This window comes from Nelumbo nucifera, chromosome 2 (genome assembly GCF_055504915.1).
Source record: "Nelumbo nucifera cultivar China Antique chromosome 2, China Antique-T2T, whole genome shotgun sequence".
Classification (NCBI taxonomy): domain Eukaryota; kingdom Viridiplantae; phylum Streptophyta; class Magnoliopsida; order Proteales; family Nelumbonaceae; genus Nelumbo; species Nelumbo nucifera.
Window position 1 is genome coordinate 7,337,901 of NC_142650.1, and position 26,877 is coordinate 7,364,777.

Consider the following 26,877-nt stretch of genomic DNA (forward strand, 5'->3'; position numbering starts at 1 on the left):
ATCATGAAATAAAGAACAAATGGCTAATAGAATTCAAGACATCGTCATCATCTAGGCCTTATCCCAACTATATGGGCTCAGCTACCTGAATCCTGTTTTGCCATTCCTTTTTGTTTAATGACATATCCATTGTTAAATTATTAGCGTTTAGATCATTTCTTTCCTTTTCTAAGAGTTGCCAAAGTTATTAAATAAGAATCTTTATGATCTTGTTATTGCTAAAAAAGAAATCTTATTATAGGAATACTCCTTATCCTAACTTACAATGCTCATTGTTGCCTTAGGAAGCCTTTGAAACAAAACGCAAGAATGCAAAACGAAGCTTGAAGTCGGATAAGGAGTTATTAGAGTTCACCATGAAGTATCAACAAGTTGTTGCAGAAAGAGATGCAGGTAAGAAGTAGCAATTTTTCACAAATTTTTGTGGCATTTGAAGGTCTTAGGTGGATTTGAAAACTGTGTATGCCAAATCACCAAGGATTGAGCTATAGCTATTAATAAGAATATCCGTAAACTAACTTCAAGAAACATATTAGCATTTGGCATAGAAATGCTTAGGAAAAGGATATGAATCATTTAAATGCTTTGAAAAATACTTGATGCTTGACTGACCACAAGCAAGTCATTTACATTAGGTACCTATAATGAAGTGTGTAGTGTAAGGCAAACATATATAAAATTGATATTTTGTTTTGAAATTAAAAACAGATGCAATTTTTAATTTAATTCAAAAAAAAGAGGGGTGATTTGAGCACTACCAATAAGGGGCAACACTTCTAACTATTATTCAAAAATTACATGTTTAAAGCTGAAAGTACCTTTAGTACATATTAATTAACAGTCATTTGTGGTCTATGGAATTGTTATTATCATCCACAGGCCTATATGATACCGTTCATATTATCATCCACAAACCTATATGATACCATTCATATACTTCTTTTTAAATATTCTTCTGTGAATATTTTAATCTCTTAAGAAGTTTAGTGAAAATGGAATTTTTGTTTGGTGGTAAGTCTCTTCAGTCTTTTGCCCATCTGAATAATAGCTTTATCTCTGGTTTCAGTAAGTGTTACATGTTAATGTATACTATTCTTTTTCAGCCATTGCTGTCAGAGATAAGCTTGAGTCATTATGTAGGGAGTTACAACGTCAGAACAAAATGCTCATGGTACAGTTTCCTTATTTGTCCGTATTTTTTCTGGAGATAGTAGTATTATTGTTTTAGATCAACATTAATATCTAGTTTTTAACATATTAGACATAAAAACTTGGTTTGAAACATTATTACTTGTTACATTAATAGCACCGTATACTTATTTATTAATAAAAATCAAGAATAAGCTAGGACATAATAAATTGAAGCTTTAAGCATGAGTATGGTTTATGGTTTATTTGCAATTTTGGTTATTGATTTTTCTTAACAGCATATCTATTACTTTGTTTTTCCAATAGCCCTTGCCATCTTGAGACAATTATTTATTGCCAATGCCTATATGCAAGGACTACTTGTACAGATCTACTCTACAACTATGTTGTAATTATATCACCATATTGCAACAAGAGACTGCATTATACATCAGAACTGCTTTGAATTTCAATATGAAATAGTTGAAATGGTAGACTTTTTCTATATATTAATGTGCATAGTTGTTCTATATGCAAGGACTACTTGTACAGATCTACTCTACAACTATGTTGTAATTATATCACCATATTGCAACAAGAGACTGCATTATACATCAGAACTGCTTTGAATTTCAATATGAAATAGTTGAAATGGTAGACTTTTTCTATATATTAATGTGCATAGTTGTTAGTGACTTGCATTGGCATGGTTTCATATTGATATATGAATCAACAAGATGGAAGAGTTGACTGTGCACCTGCTGCTAGCAAATGAAGGATGATAAAGATTTAAACATACAGTCCTATTGGAATGAGGTAGACATGCATGTGGGCTGGTAGGTGATGGCAACTCAATAAGGGTAGAACTGTTATGCTTGCTACAAGGATTAAAAGTGGGAAGCTTTCTTCACTACTATATCTTCTTGGTGGAAGGTGAGTCCAAAGTAGTGATACGGTGGTAAACAGCAGTCTAGGACCTCGTCTATATCACCGCATAAGGAAGTAAAACAGTTGGCTAAAAGCTCAAGTACAACTTTCTATTGGGTTCAAAAATCAGTAATAGGCTAGCTGATATCTAGCATACAAGGAGCACAAAGGGTTCAGCTATTTTAGGCAATACCCATGGGGGATAAGACTCAATCATCATCAATATCAACCAAGCCTTATCCCAACTATACGGGGTTGGCTACATGAATCCTGTTTCGCCAGTCTGTTCTGTTAGTGCCATCTCCATTGTTAAATTATTGGCATATAAACCATTTCTCACTACTTCTATTCATGTCCTTTTTGGTCTACCACTAGCCCTTCTAGCCCCTTCAACTTGTAGCAAATCATTTCTTACAGGTGCGCCCATGGTGGATAAGAATGTTAATGAAAAATATAAAAGAAGAAAGCATGTGTAGGCAGCACCACAGCAGGGGCTGGCCTTATTGCCTATGGTGTACAAGGCACATATTATTTTGTACATGATTTTTTTTTCTCACAATGAATGGAAGTTATAACAGTTACTCATAAAAAAGGGGTATAAATGTATGCCCTTAATTGGTCACTGTTGAACCTTTTTTTTTTTCTGATTGGTAACAGAGAACTTTGTTATAAGAGTAAGAGAGATGAACACAACTTTATGGGCATCAATCCCCTCTGCAAACCAATATTGTCAGAGATGGACATTACATTGACCTGTAAAATGGACTGGGTCCTGGTTCAATGTTTCAATTGTAGTTCAACTACAAGCCAATCCCTGAAATCATCACCAATGTCAAACACATTATGTTAGATAACCTAAAACTGCTCTTCATCCCAATATTCTAACCTCCTGAGTACCAAGTGTAAAGAGCGAAGCCTCGGTAGAGGGGACTGGGCACTTCTTTGGTTCTTTGGGGCTACTGCTGGTTTTCAGTTTTACCAAGGTTCAAAATTTTGTCAAACTGGCCTCTCTGAAAAGGTTTTGAAAAGAAATAATAAAAAAGGGGGTAAGTTGGGTCGAAATTGATACTTGGAATGTTGGTTTCTACTATGCCTTGCCCCAAATATGAGGGATCGGCTATATGAATCCTGTTTGCTACTCTGTTCTGTTCAGTGCTAGGAAGGCTGAAAAGCAATGTTTGGTGAGAACATGGAGAGCCAGAGGTGGAGGCTATTCAGCCACTCAATGACTCTCACCTCAGCCACTTGAAAATATTTCATGAAGTTCCCTTATCGGTTGGATATCTTGATATCTGGGAGCCTGCTATTTTGATCCTTAAGAAGGAAAGTTTTAGTATCAAGTGCAGTAGGCCTCGTGATGTTATCACTGAAAAGTTTCTAGTTTTCTACTAAACACAGTTGTATGATTCCTTGCTTTTTTTTTTTCTACTGGTTGAGAGCTATAGGAACTTTTTTCTTATTAATCATTTCTTTTGGACAAATAAATATGGTTTGCAGTAATATGTGTTACAAGGAGTACAAGACGGGTGGACAATGTCCAACCATTAAAGAGGTTTTTTTTGAAGATTAAATAAAGAAAAAAAAATTATTAGAGAAAAAGAGGAAATGATTACAAGAGATGATAGGACATTACCCAAACCCATAAATCACCCTAACGACCTCTAATTACAAGTTACAACCCTTGTCCATCAACCATATACCTGAATCCAGAAAACCCTCAAAAACCATCCCAAAGCAAAAGATATGCAACCGAATCCCCCTCCTTATCCTTTCCTCCCATCATCCAGAGCCCAGTCTAGAATACTACCCCGACAGAAACTCTTTCCCAAGACTATTATCAGGACTCGTTCATTAAAGAAGTTATTGCTTAATGAGATCTGAACTTCTTAAAAACAAGATGAACTATAAAAAAAGCGTGCTTTTCACTGTTCATGTTATCCAATAATGGGTCTCTTTTGTTTCCATTTCTGTGAAAATATATAATATGACATACCGATTAAAAAGACAGAAATATAATATAGGAAATATTATGTTATGCTAACTTCGTTATAAATCTGCCTTTTGGATTCCTTCCATTGCTGCCAATACCTCAGCCCAAAGAGAGTCTCCATTCCCAGCCAGTCCTGAATGAACCATAACTCTGCCACCCTCATCTCCAAAAGATTTTCCTTTCCCTTAACCTCCCAATTCCTATTCCTCCCTCACCTTTGGTTTATATACATCCCAATTTATTAAATGGTCCTTTTTAGAGTCTCCCAGCTTCCATTAGAAATGTCTCATTATTTTTTCAAATCTCTTCATGATTTTTTCAGGAACTTTAAAATCTGAAATATACTAGGAGATTGGTCCTGATGGGCTTGTAAAAATTTGATATGCTTCGTCTGTTCTTGCTAAGCATGCTTGATTTTAGTTTCTACCCTCCTATATTTTTTTGATGAATGATAATAAATTTATTAATTCAGAAGCAGATTTAGAGTGAGTTCATACAACATCCCAGGGAGAGGCGCAAGCTGCAGCCCCTCCTTGAATCTTACAAGTAAACTAGGAAAGAAAAGCAAGAATCACAACTGAGCCCAAAACAATTCTTCCCTATTTACCCCTTGCTTAGCTAACACATCTGACAAAGTATTTGCTGATCTCCCCACCCACTGTACAGTGACCAACATATTCCTTGTCAACCAACTAAATTTCTTCATTTCATTCTTGTAATGCCACATAGCCTCTTCAGGATTTTTCTACCCTCCTATATTAATAAAGGACTTTTGATCATTGGGTATTGACCAAAAAATGTAAACCTCTGTGTGGTTTGGAAGATGCTGATGGATACTTATTGCTTTTTTCTTTTTTATTTTTGCAGGATGAATGCAAAAGAGTATCAACAGAGGGGCAGAATATGAGATTAGATTTGTCAACCAAATTTCATGATGCAATTAAGGTTTGCACAAATCTCTGCTATTACCTTAGGTGTCTATGCAGTGCCTGCCTTTCTATGTGAGCAAATGGAGTTATAGGAAACAAATCGCAATAGGCCTGGGAATGCAGGATGAACCTTGTTAGATAGAAGTTATATCTTTTATGTTGGTTCTCATATGTGCCCAGACATCTCCCATGACTTCCACAGTTCTGTTGAGAAGTAACCATGGATATATAATTATAAAAAAAGTAACAATGGATATATTGCATCTACTTGTTATATTAAGGAGCCGTTTGGAAACTGCTATGAAACTCCAGCAGTGTTTGACAACAGTTAAAATAGTGGCTGAAAGAAGAGTTCAAATTAAGGCGTATTTTTGGTATATTGTAAGTTTTTTAGAGGTATAATGAATAATCACTGTGTGCCAAGTGCTTCATTGTTCCACAAATAAGTAGGAGGTGAGTTACAGAGATGTTGAATGAGATTTTTTTTTCCTTTTTTAAATTGGAGTCTCCTATGTATTCTATATTCAGTGTACTTCAGCTGTTATCTAACATCACCTTAAGGACTATAATTCCTGGGTTTTAAGTTAAAAAGGCTCACTCATTTTTCAGGTAAATTAGTTTGTTTATAACTGAAATGCTAATTGTTTGCTATGCCAACAACTGAAATCAAGCAAATGACATTACAAGAACAACCAAAATTGATATTGTCCATCTGAATTCAAAAAATGTTTCAAATGAATATTTACCTATCATAATTCATGGTCTAAAGTTAAGGGGAAAATGTCTTAGAAGGCCTCTTATTATAGCCATACTGAGAGAGGGACCTGGAAATGAAGGACCACAGCTAGGCCTTAATAACTCTCCTCTACTTCTGATTTCATGGTGCAGAGTGCAATAGTTTCTGTATTAGATATATCTGATGATTTAAAAACCAAAAAGATCATGAATTTGTTGAGTAAAAGATATTACATGAATAATAAAACTAATTATTCTTATTGTTGCCACTGTTGTTATTTTTATTTAATGGAACATAAAATATGTTTCATTGAGAGAAAGCAAGTAAAAAAAAAAAGAAAATAAATGAAGTAAGACACTAGGTCGCCTCAAAAGGCCTTCTGATTCCAAATGAGGATGAAAGAAGACGTAGTTGATGAGGTCCAGCTGTCCAGCTGTTCAGAAGTCAAAGAAATCAGTTTATGTTGATAATGTTGTTGAAGGAGAAGTACAAAGTAGGCAAGGCATTGGTAGCTTTATTTGTAGGTGGAGAAGAGGCAGCTGGATGGATTTTTAAGGAGTTGGAATAAAAAGGAAAAGATTTGCAGGAAGGAACAGATCAAATAGGTAGTGAAAGAAGGGGGGTATCAGATGTGCATGTGTGTGTGTGGCTAGATAATCCTCTTCTTAACTTTTGATACAAGTGACCTGGGTTTTGACAGTTTTGGTTGGTTTTCCAGAAATTTGAAAAGCTGGAGTATCAAAACACCAGAATAGCTTCCAGTTCCCAGATTTCCCAACTGTCCAGTCTAGTTTGAGTCTTACATCATTATTTTCAAAAGTCTTTGCTTTTTAAGGCTCATAATGGGAAATTGGTGGATTCTGATCAAGGTTCCAAAAAAATGGAATCTGTGGATAGCGATCTGATTGGTACTAGAAGACAGCACAGCTTATGACATTAGGGGGTTCTTATTTGAATGTGAACTGGATAGGTATTGCTGATTCTGTGTTGAGTATATGATTTTTTTTTCCTGAGAGCAAAAGTATGGAGTTGAAGATTGGTGGTGATGAGGTTGTTGCTATGTTTGATTCTGATCTGGGACAAAAGGAGTTTTTATTGTTTTGGCATGGGCCATGGAGTATTTTCAGGAGTGATTTGATTTGATCTGGTTGGATGTTGGGTTATTGTTATTGCAAATATTTATTTCTCTTTCGGGTGATTTTTTATCACCTTCTCTCGTATTTCCAATTTTCTTTTAATGAAATTTGTTTTACTATAAAAAATACCCTTTAGTAATCATCAATTCCTTCAGCAGGTAGCTTTGTATTTTGGTTTGCATTTTGCATACTAAGCAATGAGGTCTATAATTCAGATTATTTTAGGAAAATCATCCATGTGAGATTTTATTTCCCATATTTTTCTAAATGTTCTGTATTTCTATGATGCCACATGGTTCAAATTCAAGTTACTAATTGGTTTGACATCCAATAATAATCTTTTTGTTCTTTTTTTGTTGGTTAAACATGAAGATGTTATCACATTCAACTCACAATTTTGTCTCATCATTATGGCATTTTTTACAAGGGTCTAAATGATGCTCTAGATTCCTTTCTTTCTTTCTTCTGAGTCCTCTCACTTCATGGATGATTTCTCTTCTTCATTTTGCTGTTCCGAGTATTTGCTTTTCTTTTCTTTATTTCTAAGAATTCTCACATCAATTTAAAATTTATTCATTTAATTCATCCTTCTTTATGTGGTGACTCCTTCTTTTTGATATTCTAGGATGTCAGTAATAAGCTTGAACAACAAAAGGATGAATGTCTCTCTCAATTCAAGGATAATGAGATGTAAGAGTCTGAGAAACGTTATGATAGTATTTTTTTTCCAGTTTTTTATATGCCTTATTAACAACACTGATTTTGTGTTTTGACTATTATACTTTCTTAATTTTGTGTTACACATAAAGCTGGTTCATTTTAGAAACAACAAAGTCTAGATGCATGCCCTTTAATAAGCAGCTGGAAAGATGCCATATTAAATATGGAAATATAGGCAGAAAAGGAGAAAGGAAAGAATTTCTCCATCAAAATATTTTTACATACTATCCCCGGTTTTTTTTTGCCTAGTTGTTGCACCTATTGAAATGAAGTAGTTCTGTTTGATTCCCTGCAATTGCAAAAGGAACTAAAATCCATAAAGTATGACTGTTAGTCCTAAAACATCAAGTAAAGCATATGGGAAGGAATTTATTGAATGAGCTACCAATTAAAAAAAAAATAAAATATTGAAGGAGTTAACAGAAAAGTCTATCCTTAAAACTCTCACTTCTAGATCATATATAATCAGCCTGTGAAGGAAGCATGATCAAATCTTTAAGGGTTAAGGAGAGATGTAGGCAGTCATTTAATTCCCTGAAAGAGAAATCTGCAGAATATGGTACAATAGTACCTTTTCCCCCTGGTCACCTGGTAGAACTTGGAAACATTCATTCTTGGAACAGCTAGGGTGGATTTTGACCTCATATCTATAAAGACAAATTTCTCATAGCACAGTCTGGCGTTTCTAGTAACAGAACAACGCTAGGTGCAGGTGCATCTTTTCCTCAGCACATGAGAAACATGAACTTGTGCACATTGTTTTTTTTTAATTCCCATATGTTGAGGACAGGTAACACAAAATTATGACTTGTCTAGAGTTGTTTGTTACTAGCACGTCCAGATTCATAGTTATACTGTAGCAATCATCCTCCCAAAGGTGGACCCTACGACCATTGCCAACTTTGAAGCAAAAATACAGTTTGAAATCATTCACCATCTTGATAATACCTTTCTAAATGATCAACTATAAGCAAGGTTATTCATAAAAAAAAACTATAAGCAAGGTTCAAAATTTCGATACAAAACACCCCACATCGAGCGATGAGCGTATTGGCAAGCCCCCAATACAATAAAGGGCCTTTGGTACATGATATGGCATTCTTAAGTTACACAAGGAATGCAATGCAAAGAAGAATACTACAAGAAGATTTAGGCCAATCTGAACGAAGTTATGTACTTTTTGGGGTCCCTGCATGACCATTTTGAGGAAAGGCTCAACTGTTAGTAAAAAAATAGCCTGGGCTGTTTTGAAGCTTCATGTGCATGCCACATTAGCTTGGGTGGGGTAAAAGAGCAATTGCAATCAATATTCTTTTAATTAAAAAGGCAAATAAAGAACTAAGTGTGACAACATGTGCAGAAAGCTTCGCAACAGCCCAGGCTTTTTTTTTCCAAACAGCCAAGCCAACTCCACCATTTTGAGATGGCTTCCTAGTGATATGAATTTGAACCCGTTTGTTGATGGATTGGCAAGGATGAAGTTAATAAGGGAAGGTTGTACAACAAATCCTCATTGCAATACATGCGGGACAACCATAACTGGCCTGCGTGGAAATTTCTGAGCATGTCAGACCACTTTGTGCAAAAAGTGCCAAAGATTAGATCTGTATCCACCCCTCCCAGGATCCCAGATGGCTGGGACCAATATTGTGTATACATAAACTGAGATAATACGCGTATATATATTTTAATTAATGTTTGACTCACTTTAGGTACTGTACCCAACTTAAAATAAGGATGTCAGCCATCCTAGGTTGGAAAGGACTAGTCTGCCTGGTGGTGAATGGTATTTTAATAATTTGAACGTGAGAACAGGGAAGAAGGTGAACTCAACTGGCCTGGAGGTCCAGGCTGGCATTTTGGCCCTTATTTTTTTTTGATCTATAACACTTTCATTAAATCATCAGTAGAAATTTTGGCCCTTATTCCCTTACGAAGACCTGGTTTCGACCCAACTCATGATCACCCCTAGTGTATGGTATGCCTTTTGTATGACATGAGATGAACTTCTAGGCTTTTTTATGTTTGTAAGTCCATGTACTTTTTTTTTTCAGAACTGGTCTATAACGTGCACATTTTTGTGCCTTCTCTTATCAATTAATAGAACCTCTTTGATCATTGTTGCTCAAAGAAGGGAAAAAAACTCTTGTACCACTTTCTTATTCATAAGGCTAATAATGCCAAGGCCATTAAAGATGTTTCAAAAGCACCATGCTGCTGTCTTTCAGTTGTTTTTTTTTTTTTCTAATTAAAGTAAAAATAAATGATGTGCTGGGGAGAAAGAGAAGAAAATAAAAGAGTTTTAAAGCAGGAAAAATCTATTACTAACAATGTTAATGAGTCTTGGATTGTTCATTGACCAGTAAAAGGGTCTGGGTCCTGGGTCGGTGGTTCCTTTGAATTGGTAATATAATTTTCAGTAATATATCCCTTGTATGTATGTTTTTTTGAGGGTAAGTACCTGTTGAAATTGAGAGCTTCAGTATTGGTTATTTCTCCAACCTTCTGTTGTGAAGCTGTTAATTTTACTTCCACTTTCTGTTTAGAACGATGCCATTCATTGTGGTTTCAGTTTTTTAATCTTCTAACATATTGCTTCCTGGAAACTGCACATTCATTAATCATTGTATCTTTAATGTAAAGTAATAGACATTATATTCATTTCCAGGTTGAGGAACAAATTAAAACAACTTGCTGACCAATATGCCGTGTCTGAACAGCAATTCACGCAGAAGGTTTGATCCAGATGACATTGTTCATGTTGCATTTGTGGTTTCAGGACCCAGTAGGTTATCATTTAGGATGCATGTATCACTTCTAAATAGGAATCCAAAATTTCTTACCCAACTTGACTGTGCAGCTAAAGCAGAAAACATTGGAACTTCAGCTTGCTGATTTAAAACTTCAGCAACATGAAGAAAAGTTGGCTCAGGAACAATCCCAGATGAAATTGTATGCCGAACAGGTGTCACAGCTATTGTCAACTGAAAAGAATTTGCGCTTGCAGTTGGCAGCTGATGGAGAAAAGTTTCAACAATTCCAGGTATGATCACCTTCATGCATCTGTATATGCACTTGTTTCAGACTTGTTACTATAAACATCTGACTTCTCCGTTTCCATAAAGGAGATGCCTTCAGAAGACACACACACACACACAGGTGATAATGCTTCCTTGACCAGGTCAGTTGTTGAACTGTGTTGTACTAGGAGGTGGAGCCCATGAAGCGGTGGCTTCTGATCTTTGCATTCTTCTGTGGTATAGAAAGGGAGGCTTACTTCTTGCTGTCTCTCTACATTTTTAGAGGAGTGGCTCTCATTCACAAGATAAGACATATTCTGATGGCACTGGATAGAGACTCAGGATGTAATGCTTATCTTGTGAATTACCATTGCTATATCCAATAATGTCCAGCAGGGTTGTTGGAATGGTCTAAAATTATGACCCCATTTTGGTTGTTATCTACTGTTATAATTCAAAATCCATAAACTATTTTTATAGTATTTTTGCATAGACATGTCCATGAGTCCATGTTTTCTCATATTGTTGAGTAAGAATCTAGGACACTGTTGGATAGCAACTCCCGTGTCTGTGTCCAGGCTACACTGCCTGTCAAACTAGGTAATCAAAATCAATATAACACTGGCCATGATGAATGGACCTGAAGGTTGGGAGTCTTCACTTCTAAGTTTAAGTTTTACTGCTTGAGCTTATTTTTTGATTTTATATACAAACTTCAGATATGCCTCCCTGAGATAAGAACTATTCCATGTTCTTTGTGTGCTCTTTCTTATCCTATGTATAGCATTTAGGTTTCCAATCCCTTGTGATGTTCACTGAGAGACTTTTTTCAGGTTATGGATATCCTGCCATCACTTATGTATTCCTAATTATGTCCTCATGATGTGCATCTAGTAAATTTAGTTACAGGACTCAAAAGCAAACTATGTGCAGGATGCATTGATGAAAAGTAATGAAGTATTTGAAACATTTAAGCAAGAAATTGAGAAGGTAAACTTCATCTAAACTTTTACATCTCTAATATGTTTTCTGCATCAATGCTTTGCATTTTTATGCAACAACACAATAAAGTAATTCACTGTTAAGTTAATATAGTTATTCACCATTTACTTGTTATTTATTTGAAAACCAGATGGCAAAATCAATAAAGGAACTCAAGAAGGAAAATGTCTTCTTGAAGAGCAAATGTGAAAAGTCAGATTTTACACTCATAGAACTTGTTGAGGAGGTAAGCTTAAATTGAAATTCTTCAGTGTTCTTGGTATATTTTTCAATCATCATCATCATCATCCATGCCATATCCCTACTATATGGGGTTGGCTACATGAGTCCTGTTTCACCAATCCATTCTATTTAAAACCATATCCACTGCTAAACTATTAGTGCTTAAATTATTTCTTACTACTACCCATGTCCTTTTTTGTCTACCCCAATCTCTTCTAGCCCCTTCAATGTGTAACATATCACCTCTAGCATAGTTGGTGGTCTTCTATGCACGTGCCCTAACCATTCATCACCTATTGGAGCTACTCCAAGGTTCCTACGAGTAACTTCATTCCTAATCCTATCATTTCTAGTTCTTCCACTCATCCATTCTTAGCATTCGTATTTCTGCCATTTACAACATAGCTGGCCTCACAACTGTTTTATAGAATTTTCCTTTTAATCTAAGCGGTATTTGTTTATCACATAAAAGTCCAGATGCACCCCTCCATTTTGTCCACCTTGCTCTAATTCTTTGGGTGGACTCTTCAATCTCTCCCTCGTTATGAATTATTGAAACAAGGTATTGGGAATGATCACATTGAGTTATCTTTTTGGTCTCCAATCCTAAGTGAATCTTGATTTACATTCCTATTATTACTAAATTTACATGCCATATACTCTATTTTAGTCATACTTATTTTAAAACCTCTTGTTTCTAAGGCATTTGCCTATAAGCTTAATTTTGCATTTAATCCTTCATTAGTTTCATCAATTAAAACAATGTCATTTACAGATAACATTCACCATGGAACATCCTCCCAAATATGTTTCAATTCATCTATGATTAGTTCAAAGATAAGGGCCAAGTGTTGAATCTTGGTGATGACCCATATTAATTGTAAAATCAGAAGTCTCTTCCACTGGTTTTCTAACAGTGGATGTTTCCCCTCATGCATATCTTTAATAAGGTCTATATTACCTATTTTGAATCCCTTTCTTTTTCCAAGACCCACCATATTATCTCTCTGGGAACTCTATCAATAGCCTTTTCTAGATCAATGAACAACATATGAAGATCTTTCTTCTTCTCTCTGAACTTTTCTATCAATCATCTCAAAAGAAACATGGCTTCCATGGTTGATTTCTCTGCATAAGGCCAAATTGGATCTCTTACCCAAAGTTTCATAGTGTGGTTCATGTGTTTAATCCCTCTGTAGTTATTACAACTTTGTTCTTAAATATAGGCACCGTCCTTGATACATTTTTCAATATAAAACTTTATTCCCTGCCATTTTTTATGTAATTCATTGTCACTTGTTTCTCTTTATGATTGGTATGCAATTCAGTGGAATTATTCCCAAATTCAGACATTCTCTTTGTTGAAGTGCATGTTATGTTTAACTTTCTATTGCAAACACTTCCATAATACTGGAGGAGATGTTGCCATACAATTGGTTGTATGCAATTTGAAAAGATTCATATTTGGTACTAGCATCCCCCCTTTCTCTCATCTGTCATTTGTTCTTGCATTGCCATTTGTGTGTTCTTATGCCGATCGTGGTCTCAATTTGTTGTCTTATTCAATCGGAACTGGATACTCTGAGGATCTGATTGTGCTTTTGTCCTCATGGCTGATTAGAGGCTTTGGTGGATGTGACATTTTCTCATGGAATTTCCTGTCTGCTTTATTATGTCGGTGCATGTAGATATAGAAGATTAGATCTCTATTTGATAAGAACTATTGTCTAGAATTTTTATTGGGAGGGTTGAGAAGAAGCTGGTTTTACATTATTGATAAAAATAAAATAAAATAAAAGGAAGCTGGTTTCACATTTCTCCATTCTAAAGGACTTTGAAGGATGAAGTATGATCACTTTAGATGCCAATGATGGAATTTATTATACCCTTTTGACAAGCAGTATATATGCTTAATGATGTACACAGTTCTTCCTCATTATGCATGTGAGGGTCTTGAATCTTTCTTATGGTATGTTTTCCTATTTTGCAAATTACTAGTATAAATATGTCTACATTTCGCATTTTGGTGGGCTTATAAAGAGAGTGGTTTGTCAAATCTTCCCTATTACTGTGGGGGGTTGAATTGGAAAGAATCCAGAGGGATTTTTGTGGGAGTTGTAGAGGGAGGAAAACAAAAATCATTTGGTTGATTGGAACAATATTTCTTCTCCCAAGGTGAATGGAGCCTGCATAAGTGCCATTGGAAATATAACTGTGTGGTGGGCAGTAGATGGAGGTGCCTAATTGGAACTAAGTTAACTAAATGGTTGTTAGGACCTGGTGTAAGAAACAATCCCGTTTGGGTGCTTGACTTGGAAGGGAATTAAGAGGACCTATGGATCCTTTATCAAATGGGTCAAATATAAGCTCTCCCATTCTACTTGCTGCAACAGTTGTTGATTTTTGGAGGCTTATTCTAGGGTTTTGGCCAAAGTGTGCTCTTTTGAACAATATTGATTTGATCAACCCTCCGGTTGAGCTAGAGATAAGGAGGTACGAACTCAAGTGTATTGTGCAGTCACTGAATGCATTCTTTATGGATGTGAATTACCAGGGCTTGAAAACTGTTGTAATTGTGTCAGCCAATGGGAAGGTGTGCCAGACTGACTGAGGGGTGCTTCTTCAGGAGGAAGGGGGACTGAGTGATGATCACCATATATTGTTAGAGTTTGTATAGCTTAGTGCTGGGATGGAAAATGAAGTGGGTTTGGTTATTTTCTAAGATATAATTTTTTTGGATAAAAATTGTGACTGAAGTTACTACGGACTGTATGTTTCTCTACTTATTATTTTTTATGGAGTTGATCTTTATTTGGAACAGCTGTTAATATGTTTTTTGTTGTAACTCTGGTCATCTTTGGTTGCATCATAAGCAATGGTATGATATACTTTTTTTTACATAATTTGTTTTATCCAAAGAATGGGTCAAATATAAGCTCAGGGATGCATCTAGAGTAAGGTTACCGTTAGAAGAATGATATGGTGATGGTTGTCTTGGGGAGTTTTTCCGAAAATTATTTGAGAATGTGATAAACAAAGAGGTGGTGGTTGCTCAAAGCTATGAGCGGGTGGATAACAAGGCCATTTGGAATTTGAACCCTGAGATTCTATAGAAACCTGCAAGATTGGGAAGTTGTGGATGTAACTGACCTCTTTGCTGGCTACAAAATGCATATTCAATTGCCAATAACAGAGACGAAACAGGTTTGGAAGTGGGAGGCATTGGTTTCTTCTTGGTGAAATCTTCAGGTGGGCATTGGTCCTTTCTGCCTAGATCTTTCCATCACAAGGTTATTTTAAATCAACCAATATCTAATAAAGTTATTTTGGTGACTTGGATGAAGGGGTGATCATGGGCCAGGCTGGGCTGTGGGCCTGGCTTGGCCCAGACTCTGGGCTGGGCTTCTGGGCCTAAAATATTAAATATATTTTATATTGATAGCACATTAATATATGTATGTTTGTACAGTTTATGCATCATATTATGGGCTTGAAATGCTCTACTTGGACAGTTTTATGGTATTTTTTTTATCAATAACAGAATCAGTATTCATTAACTATCAAAGAAAAAAAGTACAGATAAGAGAAAGGGAGAGATAAACACTTTTTTTTATCAATAACACAATTCATTAATTATCACAATAAATTACAGAGAGGAAGACAAACTTTCTTATCTTCCAGCTACATCAAGCGCCCCAAGAGAGGAAACAAGAGAGAAAGAGAGTACAGAAAAAAGAAGAAAGTTAAATTACATCTTTGCCCAGAACATGACATCCCTGTCCACCCCTTGTTTAGCTAATCCATCAGCAAAAGAATTAGTTGATCTTTTTACCCAACTAATTTTAACTTCCATTTCTCGAACCAGCCATCTGAATTTTCTCTTCAAATTACTATAACTCCATAAACCACTATCTTCTTTGTTCAGCCACCCAACCATCACCTCCGAGTCCCCTTCAATTATGAGTTTTCTGATTTTCATCACCCTAGCTTTCTGGACACCTTCCATTATTGTGTGGATCTCAGCTCTGAGAGAGTCACCCACTCCAATTGGGTCTGAAAACATGGCAGAAACAACCCCATTCTCATCCCTAAAGACACCCCCAATCCCTGATTGTTCGGGGTTCCCTTTGCTACTTCCATCAAAGTTTAGTTTCATGAAACCCACAGGTGGGGGAGTCCAAGACACACTCATCCCTGCTTTAGTTTGGGTACAACTAGCAATTTCACCCCACTTCCTCAGCAAGTCATCTACTGTATATTCTGTGAACAGCTCTAGGGACTTCATCCACTGAATAACCCTTATGTGGATCAGGGCCCTCAACTCTTCAGCACCTCTCTCTACATTAGAGAAGATTCTGGAATTTCTTTCTTCCCACAAAGACCAACATACTACTGCCCTCAGTCCTCTCCACATAGTCATTCCCTTTTTCGTACGCCACCTGAAAAAAGGAGCAAAAAGGCCTTGAAAATTTGATGGAGGAATCCAAGTACACCCAAAAAGAGATAAAGCCCACTCTCAAATAGACTTTGCAAATTGGCAAGACACCAGAAGATGAAAACTGGTCTCCCCATCAGCTTTACAAAGAACACACCAATGAAGGGACACACAAGTATTGGGTCTCTTCTTTTGGAGCAGATCACCAGTGCTGAATCTTTCTAGAAAGGCTTCCCAACAAAAACTACCAACCTTAGGAGGAATTGGTCTACACCAAACCTCATTAACAGGGAAAGGGGAGGTTACATGATTGGAGGGCTGGCATAGCACTTTAAAGAAAGAGGCACAGGAGAAAAAATCAGTAGGGGTGGGGGTCCAGATTCTAGAGTCATTCTTAGTAGGGTCCAAGAAATCGTTATTAAGAAGAAAGAGGAGACTCGAAATAATGTCTAGGTCGAAGTCTCTCACAACCCTTCTCAGACCCAAATTCCAACCAAACCCAGAAATGGAAGAGGAAGGGGTCAAGAAGGAGGAAACTAGCTCATTTTTAAAATCGGAAAGTGCATTCCCCAAATAATGGTCCTTAAGAGGTGCATTCCCCACCCAAGTTTGTTTCCAAAATTTTATGGAGTTACCTGAGTTCAAATCATACCTGATACAAGGGGAGAAAACTGGTAATAAGTCATGAATGGCTTTCCAAGGCGAGGCGCTTGTGGTCCTAGCCAGAATTCCAACATCCCATCCGTTTAGCTCTAGCCCATGAATGCTTACCATTATTTTGGCCCATAATTTCTCCTTCTTTAGTGGGAATCTCCACAACCATTTCTCTAGGAGTGCCAAATTCCTTTCTCTAATGTTCCCAAGCCCTAAACCACCATTGTTTTTACTCCTGGTCACCACCTTCCAGCTTACCCTAGGGTCCCTCTTCTCCTCTCCTGACTCCCAAAGGAAGTCTCTCATCATCTTTTCCAGCCTGTTAGCAACCTTTACTGGGATTTTGAACACTGAAAGGAAATAGATGGGTATATTTGCTAGAGTAGCCTTAATCAGTGTTATCCTACCTCCAAGAGAAAGATAGTTCTTTTTCCAGGATTCAAGTCTTTTCTCAAACCTTTCCACCACCGGATTCCAGAAACTCTCCCTCTTTGGGTTGTCACCCAATGGCAATCCCAAGTAGTTCAACGGCCATTTTGAGACCTCACACCCTAGCACTTCTGCACTCTCTCTAGTTTCTTCCTCCTGCAAATTCACACCCACTACACAACTTTTCTCAAAGTTCACCTTCAAATTTGACATTCGTTCAAAAAGTAGTACCACTAGTTTCATGTTCCTAATATACCCCAAGTTTCCTCCTTCACAGAATAGAATAGTATCATCTTCAAACTGTAGGTGGGTGAGTGGGGTTTCCTCCCTTCCAACTCTCCATCCTCTAATGAGATCCCTAGAGTCCACTCTATGGATCAGTCTCCCCAAAACATCAGCAATCAATGTGAACAAGAAGGGAGATAGGGGGTCCCCTTGTCTTATACCCCTAGTGGCTAGAAAGAAATCAACCATTGATCCATTCACTAGTACAAAATAATGACAATTCCGAACACACCCCATTATCCATTTTTACCATCTGTCCCCAAAACCAAATTTGGTCATAACTTTCCTCAAGAAGTCTCAATCTACCAAATCATAAGCCTTTTCCAGGTCCAACTTACATACCACTCCCTTCTTCCCATCCTTTATGAAAATCTCAACACTCTCATTGGCAATTAGGATTTGGTCGGTAATTTGTCTTCCACTCACAAAGGCTCCTTGATTTGGTGCAATGATATATGGCAATACTTCCTTCAATCTCAGAGACAACACCTTAGCCAGAATCTTATACAAACTATTTACCAAACTAATTGGCCTAAAGTCCTTCGGGTGGGATGCATCTTTCTTTTTTGGAACCACAACTAAAAAGGTGGGATTCACACCCGGGTTAACACACTCCTCTCCTGTGAATTTCCTCAAACACCAACAACAAATCATCTTTTAAAGTATCCCAACAATTTTGATAAAAAGCCATTGTGAAACCATCTGGACTTGGAGCTTTTGTTCTATCCATGGAAAAAAACACCCTCCTTAATTTCTTCCAACTCAAACCTTCTTTCCAATCTTCTCCTATTATCAACCTCCACATCTGGGCAGTCCAAACCTTCCACCCACACCCTCTACTCACAGGCCTCCTTAAGATAGATTTAAAATGTCCTACAAAGGCCCCTGCAATCTCATCTTGTTGTGTCAACTCAATTCCATCCACCTCCAGTTTGGAAATAAAATTCCTCCTCCTTCCACTTGCCAGAGAATGAAAGAACCTGGTATTCCTATCCACCTCTTGCAGTCATTTACATCTAGATTTTTGCCTCCAACTTATTTCCTCCTTATGTAGGCAGTCCTCTAACTGTCTTCTCAGACTTCTTCTATGCTCCTCGTCTGCCTCTTCAAACTCTCCCCTCTTCCTTCACATCTAAGCTCTCAATTTGGTCCATCAAAGTTCTCTTTCTTTCCTCTATCCTTCCAAACTTCAATTGATTCCATTCCTTGATCTTTGTTTTCAAAAATTGTAATTTTTTATGGAATCTCATCCCTTCCCATTCCACCATTGGGTTGCATTCACTCCACCACTCCCTTACTCTTTTAGTGAACACCAGATGGAGTAACCACATATTTTCAAACCTAAAAGGGGAAGGTCTTCCACTCCTCCTCTGCTCCTTATAGATCACAATAGGCCAGTGGTCAGAGGTCAATCTAGGAAGAACCCTAGAGTCTAAATTCCCCCAATGTTCTTCCCAATGCAAAGAGAACAGAAACCTATCCAACTTGGAGCAAATGGCACTTGCTTGGAGATTTGACCAGGTGAATGTCTTATGGGTTAAGGGAATCTCTTTAAGTTCAAAGGCATCCACAAACTGGTTAAACTTCCTCATACTAGCTGTCACTCTTTGATTGATATTATTGGTTTCCTCCTTGAATCTTATCACATTAAAGTCTCCTCCCATGCACTAGGACCCATCCCATAGCCCTCTGATATCAGCCAGCTCCTCCCACAATTCTTTTTTCTCTCTATAGTCATTTGGTCCATAAACATTTGTAAACACCCACACAAAACCATCCTCTTGTTGCTTGAACTTCAATGAAACTGAGTATTTCCCAATCAATTCCTCCAGACCTAAAACCACATCCCTCTTCCACATAGTCACTATCCCCCCAGAGGCACCCCAAGAGGGAGCAGCCACCCGGCTGATCCCCCTGGCTTTCCAAACACTCCTTGTCCATCTATCATTAAACTCCATTCTCTTGGATTCCTGTATTAAAACAATGTCTGGGTCATATTTCTTAATTACCTCTTTGATCATAGCTCTTTTCCTTGCACTTCCTATGCCCCTCACATTCCAGCTAAGTATCTTCATAGTCACCTCTTACCTTCCTACTACTCCTCACCACTACTTCCCCCCTTTCCTTTTATCTCCTTTCACCCCTAAGCTCTTATCACCTTCCACATCTCTTTTCAATCTCTTCACTTCATTCGTTTTCCTTTTCTTTGTTCTTATTTCCTTCTTCTTCTTTTGTAGTCCACTTTTCAAACCATTTAAGTCCTCCATTCTACATCCTAGCTTCCCCACAAAGTGTGCTATCAGGTCTTCTCTATTAATTCCCTCCACCACTTTCCTCTCTAGGTATTCCCTCCATTTCTCCCCTCTCAACTGATCCCTCCCCTCTTTTCTCTTCTAAATCCTTCCTCCACATCACATTCTGTTCAATTTCACTGAAGACTCTTTCAATAATTTCCCATACTTTCTCATTCCTATACCTTCCTTCCACCATCTCCCCACAATCCATCACTCCCTTCCCCATAGCTTTAGCTGACCCACCATCTTGGTTAGCTACACATACACGGGCTGTTGGACTTGGAATGGGACCTGAATCTGGAACATAGGACACAGAGAAGACATTAGTAGCCCAAACTGAATTCACTTGGTTACCTGGGTTTGACTGGCAAATGGGAGAGGTACACGTGGCATTGTTCCTAGTCTCCCTTTCATGTTCAGAGGATTGGTAAAAAAACTGTCTCCTCAGGTTGGTTGGGAAGCATTTCTGTCCTTTGGACACCATGGCAATCTCTCCTCTCTACCCTTGGTTCACCCCTTATTAGTACGTCCCTGCTCTGCCGCAAGTTCTCTCAGTTTACCCCTTTTTTTTGCCTTGCACAATCTGAAGTCTTGGAGGTGAGTTATTCTGGTTAATTTCTTTAGTCCCATTTACTTCACGAGTCACAAATCTGCTTCCATTCCCTGTCAGATTTCCCTGGCCGTCTGGAGTAGAAGTCTGTTTCTCCTCTAGGTCTCCCTGAAAAAGATTTTCAATGTTCATCAGACCCATATCACCCACATCGCAGCCATCATCGTCATCCACACTTCTGGTGCTAGTTCCGCCGTCTGAAATCTCATCCAGAACTTCATCGTCTGCGCCATAGTGCACCCAACCTTCGTCCAACTCCTCCCTCTCTTCATTTCTCTCCCTTGTGTACCTAGGGTTTGGTTTTTCTGAGGAACGTCACACTGAGCTTCGTTCTCATAGTTTCTTCGAGGCTTCCACTGTAGAACACTGCAAATCTCACTGTAACTGTTCATTCGCAGATCTCCCCGTTTTGGATGATGATAGACCCAAAATAGCGTCTGCAGTCGAAGCTTTGTCTATCCCCTTGCCCCGACCCACGTGCGTGTTTAAGTCATCACGTGGGTTCCTCATATTTCCACTCTGTTTAGTGGTCGGCTTACCCATCACTGGTTCAGACCAAGCTTTTTGGCTACTTAGTCCATTTAAACCCTTCGCCACATCAGCATCTAAATGGTCCCCCATAAGACCCTTTGATTCCCGAACCACGTGACCACTTAAAGAGTCAAATGACTCGTTTAAGTCAGCATGGGCCGCCTTTTGGTTCAACACTGACTGATCCAATTTTAGGCCGGTTGGGTCAGAGAGAGTAAAGTGAATTTCTTTCCAACACCAAGTGGGCCCTGCCCCTGCTCTAACCAAGTCCCCCCTCTAACTTTTTCTGTGAGTCTGGCCACTGACAGCACTCTTCTTCATTTCCAAAATATTTGAAACTTTCCTTAAAATCCAATTGACTTTTGGGGCTTGTCTGTTCAACTTCTGAAGTTAGAAATCTCTTTTTCCTAGGTGAAGCTTCCTCACAATGCTGCTTACGTGTCCACTTAAGGGTTTCTTCTCCCTGCCAAGTGTCACCCACCCTGCCAGGTCATCATCATCTTCCATCTTCGACCTCCCAATCCAGAATGACGCTTCCACTTCTTAGGCAATCCATACCTTGTACCAATACCCTTCTTCACATATGCTGATAGTTCTTGGCACTGCTTCAGGCTTAACACCAGCAATTCGTAGATTAACTGCTTTTTTTTTTATCAGTGAATATTCAGATTTATTAAATCAAAGTCAAAGATATTACAACTTAGGGAGAGGCACGAGATGCTACCTCCCCTTTAAAGAGGGGAGATGGAAGAAACCATCAACCCTTTAGTTAAAGAACATAACAAAGGAAAAAGAAAATTACAATGAAGCCCAATACAATGAAACCCGAGTAGCCCCTTGTTTAGCAAGATAATCAGCCAAGGCATAGCTGATCTACCCAGCCACTGAACTCTAACTGTCATGCCCCTCAATAGCCATTTAACCTTTTTTAAAATATCCTTGAAGTTCCAAGTGACAGTACCCGGGTCAGCCAACCATCCTACTACCACCTTGGAGTCTCCTTCAATTATTAAGTTTTACACTCCGAGTTGATAGGCAATCTGTACCCCCTGTGCCGCAGCTAGGAGTTCAGCCCTCACAAAGTCTCCTATTCTCACCGGTCCCGAAAAAAAGGCAATGATGTTGCTGTTCTTATCTCTCAATACACCACCAATCCCAGACGGTCCTGGGTTACCCTGACTACTTCCGTCAAAGTTCAGCTTAATAAAACCCTCCATTGGCGGAGTCCAAGTTACTTGGACTCTAGTCTTCCTAGAGGAAGTGAGGGCAACTGCAGACCAATTCATCATTAAATCCTCAAAGGAATAATCTGCAAAGAACTTTAAGGATTTCAGCCACAAAATAGTCCTTGTAACAATACTCTCTTTGACCTCAAGAATGCTTCTTCCCTTCTGAAAAATTCTGGAATTTCTCTCTTCCCAAATAGTCCAAAGGAGAGCTGCTCTTATACACTTCAACATGACTCTCCCTCTTCTTGTGGTCCACACAAAGTTAGAAGGGGAAAACAACAAATTTACCTCAGCTGGCAAGTTCCACCTATACTCAAACAAATCAAATACCCAATTCCAAATGGCTGCAGCAAAAGGACAAGAAAACAGTAAGTGGTAATAGTCCTTATTCTGCGCTTTGCACAAAATACACCAGTTAGGAGATAAACATAAAAAAGGTCTTTTCTTTTGCAAGTTATCCAGTGTGTTGATTTTACCCAAGTAAACTTCCCAACAAAATACAGCAATTTTTGGGGGAATAGGCCTAGACCAAACTTCCTTAACTGGGAAAGCCTGAGGAGAAGAACTGGAGCAGAGGGAATTAAAGAAAGATGCACAAGTAAACAGCCCTTTTGGAGTCAAGTCCAAATCCTCCTATCAGGATTTAGTGGGTCCAGGCAAGCAGAATCAAGTAACAATAGGAGCTCAGAAACTGACAAGGATTCCTCATCCCTCAACCCTCTACGGAATCCAAGGTCCCAATTTGTTGACAAAGAGGTATACGTGGGCAAAAGAAAGGAAGACACAGGTTCTTCTTTATAAAGGGAAATAGAGAAGAGAGAAGGGAACAGATCCTTAAGGGGCAAATTTCCCACCCAAGTGTCTTCCCAGAAAAAAACACGAGTACCAGAGCAAGCATCATACCTTACAAAGCGTAGGAACTGTGGGAGGATGCCATGAATTGCCTTCCAAGGTGTTCCAAGAGTTGCCCGTCTGGATACCCCTGCATCCCAACCTTTTCTGGAATAGCCATGGATACTTGCCACCACTTCATGCCATAACCTCTCCCTCTCTAAAGGCCACCTCCACAACCACTTACCTAGAAGGGCTACATTCTTGAAAGTGATATTCCCTATTCCTAATCCTCCTTACTTCGACTAATTATCTCCCATCTAACCAAATGATCCTTCTTCTCTTGCCCCGGCTCCCACAAGAAGTCCCTCATCATTTTCTCTAACCTCTTAGCTTCCCTAGCAGGAATCTTAAAGACTGACAAAAAGTAGAGCGGCAGATTAGTAAGTGTGGATTTGATCAAAGTCACTCTACCCCCCACAGAGATATAATTCTTTTTCCAGCTTGCCAACTTCTTTCCAAACTTTTCCACAGCAGGGATCCAAAAGCGGCTTTCCTTTGGGTTACCTCCTAGGTGAAGACCTAGATAGGTTAAGGGCCAGAAAGAGGTGGAGCACTCTAAGCAACCTTCAAATCTATGGTCTTGAAGGAAAGAAGAACACCACCCATTGCCTTCACTATTTTTTCAAGGAGATATTTCTTCCATAGATGGAATGGTAATCCCAGTAGCTTCACTTTGAAGCTCCCTTCCTCCAGTGTTACTGAGTTAGACGAGGGACACCATTTTTCGACTGTGATGACTCCTTCCTTTGTTTCCACCGTAGTGAAGTCGATTTCTTCCCTCCCTACATCCATTACTGCTTTCTTGTCGTTAAAGGGGATTAAAATGACAGTTCGATGGATCCCAAGTTTCACAGTCACCTCCTCTAAAACCCTTTTCCAATCTTTAATCCCTTTTTTTCCAGCAAGGACTAGTTTCTGCTCCCAGTCTCCTTTCTCTCCTACCATTTAAATCTTTGGATCTGATACTGTGAGAGCCACCACCGGCTGGTCTTGGCTTACCAACTTCTTCTAGGCCCAAAAATTCCAACCTTTTTCTTCTTTCTATCATCTCCTTTTTCCCCAACCCTCCTTCTACCTTAGTTTCCGCCCCCGACTCTCTAATAACGAGTCTCTGGTGAAGCTCATTAGCCAGGAGAGTCCAACCTTGCAGTCTGTTGCCTTCAGGTATGATAATCGATTGTTTTCTCCTTTGTTCGAATTTTTCTACCAGGGTTACAAACCATCCTTTTGAATTTCTTCTTCTCTCAGCAACATACTCCCTCCTTAAATGTTTGAAAGTGCTGTTCCAAGTTTCACACCAACTTACACATTTTGCACCATTCAGAAAACTTTGAAATCAAGACACTGCTTGGCCTACTAGCAGGACCATTCCTCACCTTCCTTCTCTTATCTTAATCGTGAACTCTTTCTGGTAAACCATCTCTTCCAGCAAAAACTCCTTTTTCTCAACCGACAGGGTGTTCCTCCACTTTCTAGCCGGTGAGAAGCCTTCAGTGTTCATTCTGGAATTATCCGCTATTTCAACTTCCAGCAAAATACTGAGAGATAAACGCTCTTAGCTCTCCCTAAAAATGATACAATATTATTACAACCAAGCCCAAAATAGTCAATTCCTTCCCACCCTTTGATTAGCCAAAGAATCAGCAAAAGAATTAGCATCATCTCTTTTAACCCATTTTAGAGTAACCTCCTTCCCTTGTAGCAGCCACTTGATTCTTCTCTTCTCATAGATGTAGCTCCACCATCCCATAACCTACTTGGACGGTTTTATGGGAAAAATGCCTCACAGGGACACACTTCTCTTCAAAGAGGAAATGACAATTCTATCAACTGGCTGTATCTTTTGCTTGGATGAAGGGGTGATCATCAAACCACCTCTTCCTCCACTGTCAGCTAGCATGTAAGATTTTGACATCAGTCAAATGACAGTTGAATGTGTTTCCCAACTTCTCTTCTATCTCTTTTCTTGGGGAATCAAAGGGTTGTTGAGAAGAGGCAAACAGGTATGGTTCTCCATCCTTTCAGCAATTTTTTTAATGAGCTGCACAAGAAGAATCCTGAAGTGGGCTATGGCATCCACATATTCTTGGTTATTGGTGTGGAACCAATCCGAAAATTCACCTTCTGCTCTGATTTTGGTTGGTCCTTGTTTTAGTTGCATGTAGTGTGTGTTTAGTTTTTTTATTTGTAGTCACAATCTTTGGATAGCATTATTATTGTACTATTTCTCTTAGAAGTTGGTCAATAAATACTTAGCATTTCGTTCAAAATATAGATACCTTTAAAAATAAAGGTCATTACTCATTGTTGGTCCAAGCTATCTGGGTCTTGGGAGAGGGGTAGACTGGGTGCGGTCCTAAACTTTAATACTTTTCTTTTTTTGATAGGCTATCTTTAATACTATTGTACTGATACAATCGGTTATCTATCTTACTGATATTTGAGATATGTTTAGAGGTGGCAATTGGGCGGGTTGGGTTGGGTTCGGTTTGGGTTGGGTTTTAACCCAACCCATCTAACCTGCCAACCCATTAATGATAGATAGAATTAAATGGGTTGGGTTCAACCCAAACCCACCTGAACCCAACCCAACCCATTTAGATAAAATAATGAAAATTACACAAAAATAATAGAAATTGCAGGAAATAAAATAGAAATTAAACAAAAACACAAAAAATGCATAAAATTAATAGAAATTACATAAAATTTTGAAAAAACAGAAAATTACAAAAAAACTGAAATTGCATAATTATATAATAAAAATTATAGAAAAACATAGAAAATAAAGAAAAATAACAGAAATTACAAAAAACAAAGAAAAACTAGAAATTGCAGAAAAAAGAACAGAAATTCGTGAATGATATAAAAAATCGTAGAAAAACATAGAGAGTGAAGAAACATAATAGAAATTACAGACTATAAATAGCTACCGGAAAAATTACAAAAATTTGTAGAAAAACCACCGTTGGGCAAAATGCTTCTCATCATATATAAGGATACTTGTCGTTCAGATATCTAGCAAACAATAACAGTAGCCCCATTGCACACACACCTTAATACTTTTGATTCCAGATTCCAATGAACCTCTTCCCTCAAAAAAACAGTTGAACGGAGGCAATCCAAGAAAAAACCCTAACTCAAATGATGGTTTCTCTTACTCCAGCAATCGATCTTCTTCTGAACTGATACTACTGCCGCTAGAGGTGTAAAACAGGCCGTGCCGCCCGCGGCTCGCGTGCCGGCACGGCCCAACCCGCAACCCGACCCATATATATTATTTATATTATATATATATTTATATAATATTATATAAACTATAATTAAATAATAATATATAGTATACAATATATTAATAAATAAATATTTTTTAATTTTATTATACTAATTTATTTAATTATTGTATATATAAGCAATTTTATACAGCAAAATTCATATAAAATTAAAATTTGAAGTTTTTTGTCAATTTTTTTAAATAAATAGCTTTGGCCCGATGCACGGCCCGACCTGGCCCAAGGCTCGTCCCATGGGCAAGCCCGCCCTGCGGCATGACACTGCACGACATGGCACGGGCCCGCATAGGCATGGGCCGTGCTGGGATGACCCCCAAGTTATCCCTGGGGGGGTTGACACGGCCTAGGATAGCACGACCCGCACTTTGCACAGGTCATGCCGTGTTGGTCCGGCGTGGCCCGTTTTACACCTCTAG

General features: G+C 38.3%; 1 protein-coding gene across 6 annotated transcripts in view; it reads left to right on the top strand.

Annotated features, from left to right (window-relative positions):
* Positions 1-26,877, top strand: part of LOC104594795 (alpha-taxilin-like protein) — a 44,928-nt gene that overhangs the window by 15,775 nt on the left and 2,276 nt on the right. For 3 of the 6 annotated variants that reach the window (XM_010255267.3, XM_010255268.3, XM_088897352.1), the window contains exons 4-11: positions 285-393; positions 1,104-1,171; positions 4,913-4,990; positions 7,472-7,536; positions 10,235-10,301; positions 10,427-10,609; positions 11,520-11,576; positions 11,719-11,814. In XM_010255267.3, the coding sequence (XP_010253569.1) occupies positions 285-393; positions 1,104-1,171; positions 4,913-4,990; positions 7,472-7,536; positions 10,235-10,301; positions 10,427-10,609; positions 11,520-11,576; positions 11,719-11,814 (723 nt within the window). The remainder of the gene's footprint in view (positions 1-284; positions 394-1,103; positions 1,172-4,912; positions 4,991-7,471; positions 7,537-10,234; positions 10,302-10,426; positions 10,610-11,519; positions 11,577-11,718; positions 11,815-26,877) is intronic. The other 3 variants (XM_010255269.3, XM_088897353.1, XM_088897354.1) reach the window with 2 other exon arrangements.